Here is a 12,836-nt window from a genome sequence, read left to right on the forward strand (position 1 = left end):
AAATAATGAGTAAAATTATTGAATAAAAATGTGAAAATCAAATTCATCACTATTTTTTTCATGTGTAAAACGTGTGTACTTTTACTGCAGGTTGTATTCCCAAGCAGCCTTTGCGGTTCCTAAGTGAGAATGCTTACACAGTTTAGTGCCGGAGAATGCGGCTTCCCTGATCAACTGTTTCGCAACAATATGGGGGTCGTTTGCGGGCCGGCTCACGGCGCTAGGTGCGCTGAAACCTTTTACGCATGCATGGAGCGAGCATCGTTGACCAATCACAGCGCTCGCTGGCACGTTTGCAGCCCCTGGCATCATTAAATGTTAAACTTGCTTTGTCAGTGCACTACCTATTTCATAAGTCGATTTCTGACCAGTCTAACATGGATCGGTGGCTGAAGCCAGGATCACTGAAGAAGGGTGCAGTTTCTCCATCGCGTTCACAACAAGGGAAGTTTCCAGTTGAAATGAATGAGGAGGGAGGACGGCCAAAGGAAGAACAATCACAAGAAGCTCCACAGCCGGATTTATTATGCGAAAACGCTGCAAAAACTCCATTGGTTGCAATATCCTGTAAGAAGTGGAATAACCAAGAAGCGTAAGTACAACGAAAGCTATTTAGAAATGGGCTTTATGGAGACAAAGGAGGGTAAAGCTCAGTGTGTAATTTGTGCCCGAGTCCTTCCGGACAGTTCAATGGTTCCAGTTAAATTGCGCCATCATTTTGAAGGTACTCACCCGGAGTTCCAGGCTAAAGACATCGATTTTTTCAAAAGGAAGAGTGCTGAACTAGCTGCTTCTCAGCATTGCATGAAAACTCATGCAAAAACAGCTAACGAAAATTCATTAAAAGCTTCTTTCTTGGTTAGTTATCGAGTGACAAACAGGCAAAGCTCATACCATTGCAGAAAATCTCATAAAGCAGTGTGTTAATGATATTGTTTCTTGCATGCTAGACGAAAAGGCAGTAAAACTTGTATCTTCGGTGCCATTATCAAACAATACTGTCAAGAGACGCGTTGTTGACATGTCATGTGAAAGACACTCTTGTTTCTCTCATCCGACACAATTTATTTTCTCCGCGGATAGATGAATCCACTGATGTTGCAAGATTAGTGATTTTATTGGCTTTTGTCCATTATGAATATTCTGGATGTTTTGAGGAGGACCTCTTATTGTACAGACCACTACCTGCCAACACAACAGGTGCTGAAATATTCTGTGTATTGGATGATTTTTTAAGGACTAACGAAGTTTCATGGTCTAATTGCATAGATGTACACAGATGGTGCAAAAGCTATGACGGGTCCTATAGTTGGAGCAATAACGAAAATAAAAGAAAATGCCAAGAATTGCAGCAGTAGTCATTGTGCTGTCCACAGATACACTTTAGCTACGAAACAAATGTCTGTTTCGTTCAAGAAAGTTTTAGACGAATCCATTCAAATCATTAACTACATAAAATCAAGACCGTTGAAGTCAAGACTTTTCAGAGTACTGTGTGAAGATATGGGAAGCCTTCATCGTTCCCTGCTTCTCCACACAGAAGTGAGGTGGCGCTCACGTGGGAATGCACTCTATCAGTTGTACGAATTAAGACTGGAAGTCTTATCTTTCCTTTTGGAGCATAACACCAAATTAGCAGACCTTATTAATGACGAAAATTGGCAGTGTATACTTGCATATTTGTCAGATATTTTCTCCAAAATGAACAAAATGAATATTTCACTCCAAGGGCAAAGTGAAACAAAGGTCACTGCTATCTACAAAGTTCAAGCATTCAAGAGGAAAATCAATTTTTGAACAGAGAGTGTCGAGGAGGGGGAGGTCGAGTGTTTTCCTCTTCTCAAGGAGTTTTTGAAGAACAAAACATTGGCGCTTGGGAAGAATTTGTTTCATCAAATCCTGGAACATCTCCGTAGCTTGATGTCATTGTTGGAGCATTATTTCCCAACAGCTGAAGATGAGAAGCTGCAGAAATACGAATGTGTGGTCAACCCATTCACTGTATCCAAGAAGCCGAACACTCTATATGGGTTGTTGATAGAAATTGCCACAGACCCTACCTTGAAATCAAGTTTTGACATTGACGGTTACTCACACTTTTGGATCTGTTTGGATAACAAGAAATACTACTTCCTTGTTGAAAAGGCTGTACTTCTTACGTTTGCCACAACATACATGTGTGAATCTGGGTTCTCGATCTATGCTGCCCACAAAATGGTTCAAATGGCTCTGAGCACTATGGGACTCAACTGCTGTGGTCATAAGTCCCCTAGAACTTAGAACTACTTAAACCTAACTAACCTAAGGACATCACACACATCCATGCCCGAGGCAGGATTCGAACCTGCGACCGTAGCGGTCATGCGGTTCCAGACTGTAGCGCCTTTAACCGCTCGGCCACTCCGGCCGGCTTGCCCACAAAACTAAGTACCAAAGCTGTCTAGATGCGGAACCAGACATCCACCTCCAGTTGTCAAGAACTGAACCCAACTTTTCAAAATTGTCAGCAGAAGCACCCTCAACCATCGCATTAGGATTCCATTATTATTCTTACAGACAAAACTATAGTAAAGAAGAAAGAATTTTTCTTCTTAGATGCTCGGTGAACGTATCTGAACTATAACTCTGTAGGAATTTTGTTTCTATAATTTACAAAATAATTATTAATTGAATTCTGTTGGTATTGATATTTTTGTTACGAAAATTAATATGATCTCTAAAGCTAATTTCTTTTCTTTATAATATATTCCCTCCTCTCAGTTAAAAATATGGCCTGTCTATACTTCAATTACAATTACTTGCTATTACTCTGACACTATACTGTGGCAACTGCCTGCGAGCGTAAACAAATGAAGACTTTTCACGTGCCACCTTGTAAAAGGTAAACCTCCTCTGCCAGAATTGTTTTCTTTGAGAAAAAAAGTCTTATGTTCTGTGAAATGCTTTGTCTTCTTATATAGAAATAAGAGAGTCTGTTTGTTTGTTTTCCTAATTTGTTTACAGTCGAGGCTGACTGCCACAATATAGTGTCCAAGTAGTAGTTGAAGTTGTCAGCTGTAGCTAAACTGTTGCCACGCCGCTGGCCAGTTGCCAGCTACCAACTGACAGTAACACTGTTGTAACGCTGCCTGCTAGCTGCCGGCTATGGACTGACAGCTGCCGTTCAGTAGATACGCAAAGACGTAAAAATAACTAGACTTTCCGAGCTGTTTACATGGGCATGAAAACCAATTGTGGAACTGGAAATCGGCTTTATAAAAGCAGAGTTCCAGAATTGATTTTGAAGTGTTTACCTGACCAACCAAAAGTGGAACTGGGACATCGGCTTACGAAATACGGTTTTGGAAACGCATGTAAACTGGGTGAATGTATTCCCACACATTGCACAACATATGTCACAATAGTCCTTTAAAGACAATTCCTTGGCCTCTTTTCTTTCATGATGTGTTTGTATCCCGAATCATGGGTCTGCCTCTTTCCTACACCGCGGCGCGGAATGGCACCGCAGTCTAAGGCGCCATGTCATCGTGGATTGCACGGCTGCAGGTTCGAGTCGTCCCTGGGGCGTGTGTGTGTGTGTGTGTGTGTGTGTGTGGTTGGTCCTTAGTGGAAGTTAAACTTAGGTTAATAGTGTGTAAGACTAGGGACTGATGACCTTTTTGTTTTCATTCATCTCTAAACCAAAGACTATTGATACTTCGGGGGGGGGGGGGGGGGGGGGGGGGGGGGTCATTGGGAACATGGCACTTGCATTAAGAAGCTTTCAGTTCCCATGGGTTTCGCTCTGAAATTTAAAATTACTGTGCTCTTGACTGTCTAGGGGTCCGCCATGGATTTTCGACTGAAGAAGGGCTCCGCCAGCTGAAAAGGTTGGGAAGCCCTAAGTTAGAGAAAGACGGTTGTCTGCCTTTCCTGGGCATTTTGGTTGCAGGGAAGAATGATGGCTCTCTGAGGTATTCAGTTCATTGTAAGCACACATATACCGCCTTGTATTTAATCATCTAGTTGTCATCACCCATTGCTAACTATTACTGTACTTAAAATACCTGTACACAGAGCTCACAGTCTCAAATGCAGATAGTTTGCTTAAGAGCTTATCCATCTAAAGGCAGTGTTCAGGGAAAATGGATATCCTACCGGGCAGATTAACAGGGCACTATCAGTTACTACCAAGTGCCAGGAAATGGATGGAGAGGAGAGCACACTGGCAAAATCTCTAGCTTTTCTTTCCTTTGCTGGCAATATTTTGTTTAAAACAGCAAGAATCCACCATAAGTTTCGGGTGAAAGTTGCTTTTCAACCACCATAAAAGGTTGTCGACCTGCTGGCATGACAATTTGTTATTGTGGAAGGCTGGAATTTACAAAATACATTGCCAGTGCGGTATGGCTTACACAGGTCTAACCATGCATACTGTGGAAGAACACTGCACCAAACACCAATGCTGGACTCGCCTTTTGCAATCACACAAGTCTGCAATCCCCGAACACTGCTTCTTCACCAGACACTCAATGGAGTTCAATAAAACAATAATTTTGGCTACAGCAACACTGTTTTGGGATTCCATTATTAAAGAATCCATGGAAATATGCATGGTGGAAAATCTGATGAACCATGACAGCGGCTGCCAGCTGGATACTGCATGGAATCCTATCATCTCCATGATTTGCTCAAATCGAAGATGACAGAGTACACCAACAGCTGCAGCAAGTGGAACTCTGAGGACAGCTGCAGTCTCCAGTTCCACAAGCGAGTCTACTGCCACCAGGTGGCAGTTCCGTGGGTCCACATGATTTTGATGCACGTGCGCAATACTCACACAATGCTATATAAAACAGAGCAAGTCTGCATCAATCTTCGATGTCTCATCTGAGGATGACTGACATGTGTCCAGTTGAAATATCATGGAGTGTAGCTGACAACGACCGGTTGCAACCTCAAAATTTCTTCGAATGATGCCATATGTTCCAGTGTCCATAATGAAGAGAAAAGTTTGTTGACAGAGTATCACAAATGCACATCTGATTTGATTGGTTGATGAAAGGGTAAGAGAAACAGATTAGTTGTACTTTTCTGTACAAAGTGATTACTGAAAATTTGGGCTACTGCAAATTTAATGCCAGATAGGTGACAAACTCCTCCCTGAAGAAGGCTCAGTGTATGGCAGCAGCACAGTCCTTTCTTGTATGTTATGAAAAAGAAAGTGAAACTTCTCTTGACTAGATTGTGGAAGGCAATGAGACATGACTGCAGTATGTGAATGCAAAAACAAAAACTTCAGTCAATGCAGTGGGGCCATATTAGGTTACTGGAACCTACAAAGCATCGTCAAACACTTCCCAACAGGAAACTCATGGTACTGTCTTCTGGGACAGATTACGAATTTTGCTAGCGGAGTTCCTACATAGATATACCACAATTAATGCTGAAAATTACTGCAACACACTGACAAACTCAAGAACGACCATTCAGATCATATGTCGTGGCATGTTGAACTCTGGCATGATTTTCCTGCATGACAATGCCTGCCTGCATACAGCGCAAAGTACTATCTAAGCCAACTAAGATGACACTTGGCACTGTGGCTGATGGGAGTGTAAAGGTATTTCCCAATGTATGGCTGTTCCCATCAGCCACCACACAGTGCGTCAACTTAGTTTGTGCAGACAGTACCACGAAAAAAAATGTGAGTGTTAAAATGGCAAGTATTGGATCAGCCTTCCTGTAGCCATGATTTGGCACCTAGCAATTATCATTTCGTCATGCAAATGAAGAAGTGGCTTGGTTCAGAGCACTTTGGCAATGGTGAACAGTGGTATAGTTGGGTTGAGTTGAAAGCAGCAGAACTCGATAATTGCAGACCTTCTACCCTCTTCAATCACTATGACAAATGACTCAATGTGGCTGGAAAAATAAATCAGAGTGTGTACATTCATAGAATTGTAAAACGAACTCCATAACTTCACTCACATTTTTAAAAAAGGTTACTTTATGAACAGCCATCGTATATTACCCACCAGAATGAAACAGAAAATCCAAAGTCAACAATTCTCATAATCCAAAGGGCGTATTAATTACAAAGCATTTACTGCTTCTTTAATATACCCTTACATAGGGTATGTTAAATACAAACTGTCAAACCAATTACACTGTCATTACCAGAAATACACAATAAAGGCATGCCACTTTCAAATAGATCACCACATTTATTTGATTGATTTCTCTGGAAAACAATTTATGGATATTTCCTAGTAAAAAAAATACATGTCTGGAGTCTTATCTAAGTAGCATAAAATATTGAACAAATATAAGCTCAAGTGATTTTCTTTCATTCTTTTTTTTTTTTTTTTTTTTTTTTACACGGGCAAGTTGAGAGTCCTGCAAATTAGATGCATTGTAGCTAATGAAAATTCAGATTTTACACTGACAAAGAAAAGGATAGATTGCCACTCATCATACAGATAAGACACTGAGTCGCTGACAGGCACAACAAAAACACTGCTATACATTTGATCTTTTGGCCAAAAGGTCTTCTTCTAAAGTAGAAAACACACACACACACACACACACACACACACACACACACACACACACACACACACACAACCACTGTCTCTGACCGCTGAGTCTGGCCTCAAAGTCTCCACTATAGGGTGAGTAGCAATGTATTCATTTCATGATACTGTGGTCATTCCATTCTGAATTTTCCATTGCTCAGATTTTATATTGGGAATATTAAAACAACTGCTCACTTTCCTTGTGCTCTTTATCTTTCTTCACATAGAAACAGTCAGGCAACTTCCTGTTATTATTGCTACCCAGATGCTTAGCTGAGCTTATTACCGAATTTCTTATAAAAGTAAACATACATTAATTTTTACATTCAACATAACTAGAAAGTTCAAGTATTTTAAGCATTTGCAAACATCATTCACAATGTGTTTGGTTGGCGAAAATTCTGCATGGAATATGAACGTGGGTATGAGAAAAGACAATCACCAACTGTTTGAAGGAAAGATACTAATGAACAGTAGCAGCAAAAGCATGAGCATGAAGTATGTTGGTGCATTAGGAATGGCATCAACAGTAACTGAAGAGGCAATGGAGATGTAGTAGGAATTTTTACTATGGGAAGGCAGGATGCAACAATTGTTCTCGCTCAAGATCTCTGTCAACTAAGGCAAAAATTACAGTAATGAGCAGCATCGGGATGACTAATGTAGCTATAACTCTTTGTATTTTGGAAAGCACATAGAAAAAGAGGTATGGAAACTGATGGTGGTGAGAAAGGAAAAGGATTTAGGTGAAATATTCTTAGCTGATATAAGAATTTAAATAGATATTACAGATCACGCCGAACTTGTGGAATGGCATTCCTGCAGCAAGCCTTATAAGTACCAGTGACTTAAGAGTAACCACTGTTGTTCGGCAGTGTTGAAACCTTTGTCTGCAGGAAGGATAGTTGGGTAATTTTCTGTTACGAGTATGGACCAGAAAATTCATATTTGTGATAAATGCAAAATATGTGCAAATTATGCTTCAAAATGCAAAAATGAGAAATTACTTAATTGATGCTATTTCTTAGTGATTTGCATCCAGTTGAACTACTTTATCAGAGATAGTTTGAAATAGATTTATTTCCTGCATACAAATATCAGAACTGTAACCAATTATCAGTTACTGGTACTGTACACCATCTGGCAAAGCCCAGTTTGAAAAGATAATGTATGTAAGAAACTGCAAATAAAAAGTGTATCAACGCAACAATGTATCGAAGCACTCAATGATCTGGTGCTATGCCGACTGTGGGCAGTTGAAAGGTCTGTTTAAGATACAAACAACACAATGCAACCAACATAGTACTCGGCCTTGGGACGTCGCATTATGGCAAATTAGGTGTGGATGTTTTGAACTGTGGTTGCAACGAATATCACTACAGGTCAGGCCTGAACTATGTTATTAAAAATACTCTGCTAAGCTCAACAAGCAATTGCACAGTAGCTGTCCCTGAATGCTTTCTGTTGAGTGTTGTTTGTTTGGGAAAAAACAGATGCAAATTTTACCAAAAATAAGAGCTACTTTTTCCAGGTTCCTAGTTACGAAGGATGTAGATGGCTGCACCACACCACTATGAATGACTAGGTTGGAATAGGTATTGTGAAGTTTGGACCTATGCACACACTCACTTAGTTATAATCAGCAAGATGGACGTCAAAGAAGCATTTCCACTTGTGAACAAGGTGAATGCAAGTAGATACCTACTGAGTAATGTAGTATCATTGAAACTGGATGTAGGACCGTGAAGCCTCTGACAGGACAAACTCCTGTGCAATTTAAGTTTTTAATAGATAGTTTAAAAACTACATCGCCACTTTGAGTTTTGTGCTCTTTATATCTGGGAGGGGGTGGGACTGGGTGATAGCAGCAGCTTTTGGATTGATGGCATGTGGAACAGGTGGGAAAAACAGAATCTGGAGATTATGAATGGGGAGCAGAAAAATTTGCTGAGGGATACAGTAGTTTCATTGGGTTGTTGTATTCCAAGGGCAGAGTAGGGAATCATTGGATTCAATAGTGTCTTGAGGTGGCGAGGAAACTGAAGGATAGATTCTTGTATATCAGGGTTGGAGTACCTTCCAGAAGGAGCAGATGTAGTTTGAGGATGCTTAAGGCATGGTAATCAACATGAAAATAATCACCAGCAGTAGAATGCCTTAACCATAAAACATATAATTAGTAAAACAATACAATGAACATATAAAAACATATGAAAATAACATAATTTGATACAGTGAAATTAAGTGAGGAGTTTTTCCTAACTGACCTTTTCACTTTTCAGCTTCTTTTGATGAGACTCCAATAACGATTCCTTTTGTCTTTTCTTTGAATATCCTTCAGTAAGTTTTTCTATTTCCTGGTCACGTTGTTTCAAAGCCTTCTGCTTTAGACTGTCTGTTGGTGCAACTGGCTGTAAACATCATAAGTAACACATTTATTAATACCCTGAATGTGAAGTTGTAAGTAAGGCACAGGTCAAAAGGAAGAATTATTTGTTTTAGTATTACAGAAAGTGTGCCTACCAATTTTACACACTGAGAAAACACAGTTTTACAATCAGTCAACGTACTTGAAAATAAACAGAGTAATAAGGCACAGTGTTTCAAGTTGCACCCATAAAAAAGATCTATATTTGGTAAAAGCACATTAACATTCTTACAGACGTTCATGCTGACATATCTTTGAAAGATGAATGAATTAACAATAATCATTTCAGCATTTATTATAAAGTCCTATGATTTTTGTAAGTCCTTAATGGAAGATTAATGTATAAGACATAGACTGATTCAGCAATACAATAATATGAAGCTTACAGAAACTTCAAGTTTAAGATACTGTATGATGGTGAAATGCTGTGACTTTCTTAAATAAAATAAAAAACTATGCCATGCCATTCAAACCAGTGTGGCCATTGATGTTAAGGAAGGACACTCAGGGTTGACCATGTCATATGAACCAGTTTGGCCACTGATGTTAGGTAAGGATGTTCAATGGTGACTGGATACTGTGTATCCATTAAAGTATGTAATTCAACATAACACATCACCCAAGACTTATGCTACATCCTGTTATTGCATAAAATCTGTTTTTATTCCATTCTTATGACATTTATTGTACCATAAAATGTGTCAAGAGTAAAAGTAAAAGAACTTTGGCAACAAAGATGAGAGTAAATTATTTGAAACTGAAAAGCTGGTGTTACACATGAACCAAAATAAGATTGATAAGAAAAGTCTCTACATTCAACACAGCACACACCAAACTATTATTCTACCCAACCTACCAACAACCCCTTGCCATATAGATTTTTCACACAGATATGAACGACAATAATCATCTTGCATGTTTCTGATTTAAGTCTTGTCACCAGCGCATCCTACGCCATCAGATGCGGCACGACCTGTGAAAGCGGACAAATCATATATTGACTTTGCCGTAACTTCTGCACATCCTTCATGCCAACATGACCTCCAACAACCACCTGTCAACCTGAATGGAAGGCGGCCACAACTAAACTGTGGCCAAGAATAAAGTTCACCATCCTGTACCAGAACATGCTGCTAAGCACTTTGACTTCTATGCAATGTCAACACATGTTCCGGCTCTCACACAACAGCAGCATTTGTTTTAATTGAGTAGATGGAAACTGTCCTTAAAACACACCCTTTCATCCTGAACTCCTCAGTCTCTGCAATCTTAATATTCCACGCCCACCTCCAGCACTGTCTCCACATCTTTCAGCTCCTCCCTTTCACTTCACTACAGACTGACCATTCTCTTCAGCTTCCTACACCACTTTGTTCTCTCTGTGGTCTCCATTTCCCCTGTTTTACACCTGCCCACTCTCACCCCTTGCCACCCCACACCTTCACTTCAACTGCATTTCACACATAACTTCCTCTGTCTGCACCAAGGTAAATTTGTCAGCACCACATTCCTACACTGTTTCCCTGTTGCCTCTCCCTTGCTAACAGGCACTCTCCCTTCCCTTTACCAGTCCCTCCCCCCTGTTCTTCTCAGCCCATTCCGTCTCACACAGTCTCTCATCCCAATCAGGATACAGCACCGCGACAGTAGAGAGAGAGAGAGAGAGAGAGAGAGAGAGAGAGAGAGAGAGAGAGAGAGTGTGTGTGTGTGTGTGTGTGTGTGTGTGTGTGTGTGTTACAAGCAATACGTAATATACAGGAAAAGCAACCAATCACCTATTCACCTATATCTGACTGACGTGTGGCACATAGGAGGGGAAAAAAAAACCCACAAAATTATTTATACTAGTTTTCGCATTCTTGCTTTTTCTCTAGTAGAAACTCACACATCCACACAAACACCACACAGACACTCCACTTCGAAAACTGTTACCCATTCTGTGTCAAAAAATCTCTTACTTACAGCCTTGGCACCCATGGATGCCACATCTGCAGTGGAAAGCAGCTGTTGAAATATAGGGTTAACCTTATCAGAGCTTTTATTGGCGGACAATATCCTATCCAGCTCATCAATAAACAGATCTCCCATCCAATCTCCTCCTCTGACACCAGTAAACTTGTTAATGTGCCACTGACCAGCACTCCTCTGATTACCCAGTATCACTATTGCCTTGAAAAGCCCAACCACATCCTTCACTGGGGCTTCAACTACCTGTCATTGTGCCCTGAGACGAGGGATATCCTACCCAAAATCCTATCCACATCATACAAAGTTGTGTTCTTTTTGCCACCCAACATACAGAATATCCTTGCCCATCCCTGTTCCAATCTGGCTTCCAATCCTCCACCCCATGGGTTAGTCCGTTGTGATAGACTCGGGTACAAGACCTTTCCAAACACCCACCTCTTACAACAGTCCAGTCAGAGGCATTTCCCACCCTACAAGGGCAGGACCATGTATGATATGAGCCATGTTATATATTAGCTACACTGCACTTACTGTACAGTATTCTATGTGGACATGACAAGTAACCAACTGTATTCACATGAATGGTAAACGACAAACTGTGGCAAACTGCAAATGTCACCATCCAGTTGCCAAACATGCTGTGCAGCGCAACACAAATGTCTTCAACAGATGCTTCACTAAGTGATCCATCTGAATACTCACTTTCAGCACTAGTTTCTCTGAACTACACAGGTGGGAATTACCTCTCCAGCACATCCCACAGTCTCCATGGCCTAAACCTCCGACAACCTCTTCACACTGCCTCACCTTAATTTCTCACCTCTCTCTTCTGTCCACACCACTCCTCCTCTATTCACATCATCTGCTGCCTTCTCCCACCACTCCCCCCCCCCAAATCTATCTCTCTCTCTCTCTCTCTCTCTCTCTCTCTCTCTCTCTCTCTCCCCCCCCCCCTCTACCCCTCTCCAACCCCGCCCCTCTCCCTTTCTCTTCCCCCCCTCCTCTTTCCACCCCTCCCCCTTTCTCTTTTCCCTCCCTGTTTCCCTCCTCATCTCCACCTTCCTCTACTCACCTCCCCTCCCTTCACCCCCCCCCCCCCATCAACTGTTATATGCTTCATCCTTTGAACTTTTTTTTGTCTTTTTCTGCAGCCGCTGAATCATCTGTAAAAAAGACCTGCCACACACTATCTCACTATACCCTCCTCGCTTCACAAGTCCTTCTGTACCCCCTCCCCACCTCATTTGTCCTTCCTTAACCCCTTCCCACATCCATCTGCCCGCGCAACTGCTATCAACAGTCAGTCTTGCTGTGGCCATGGGAATGTGTATATGGATGTCTATGTGGTTGTGTTTGTGAATGTGTATACTTCTAACAGAGAAAGAGCAAGAGCTCAAAAGCAAATACAAATAGTTTTCTCACATGTTTCAATGCACCATACATCAGTTAGCTATAGGTGAATGGTTGCCTTTTCTTTATTTCACGTATTACTTCCCTTGTTTTATTTAATTGTTCCAAATGACTTTTCAAAAATAATAACAAAGATAATCAAAGTAATTATTGTTTCACTGTGTACACAGCACTTATTTCAACGAATGCTATAACTGTTATTAACTGTAACGAGTAAGATTTTAAACTGTAATTCATTTCCTTGACAAAATTAGTTACAAATAAAATCATCTACCCAAAATGTACAAAGATTGATTTTATTCTTGGTTTATACATGACATCAGCTCAATAACTGTGGAGGCAGGTTGAGCTAATAATTGTAAACAACAGATGTGCATTTCAATCAATCAGCTGTGAGCAGGCAGTGTTAAGTACTGGACGTGTGATCGTAGTGTATAACGTCATCATGTCACAAATCACACTTAATCAACACC

At 40.8% G+C, this 12,836-nt stretch overlaps 1 protein-coding gene across 2 annotated transcripts in view; it reads right to left on the bottom strand.

The window, feature by feature from the left end:
* The window catches only part of LOC126456965 (GPALPP motifs-containing protein 1), a 73,683-nt gene that overhangs the window by 23,483 nt on the left and 37,364 nt on the right, over window positions 1–12,836 (bottom strand). For both annotated transcript variants that reach the window (XM_050092901.1, XM_050092902.1), the window contains exon 4: window positions 8,825–8,968. In XM_050092901.1, coding sequence (XP_049948858.1) covers window positions 8,825–8,968 — 144 coding nt within the window. The remainder of the gene's footprint in view (window positions 1–8,824; window positions 8,969–12,836) is intronic.

The sequence above is a fragment of the Schistocerca serialis genome, chromosome 2, assembly GCF_023864345.2.
Source record: "Schistocerca serialis cubense isolate TAMUIC-IGC-003099 chromosome 2, iqSchSeri2.2, whole genome shotgun sequence".
NCBI lineage: Eukaryota > Metazoa > Arthropoda > Insecta > Orthoptera > Acrididae > Schistocerca > Schistocerca serialis.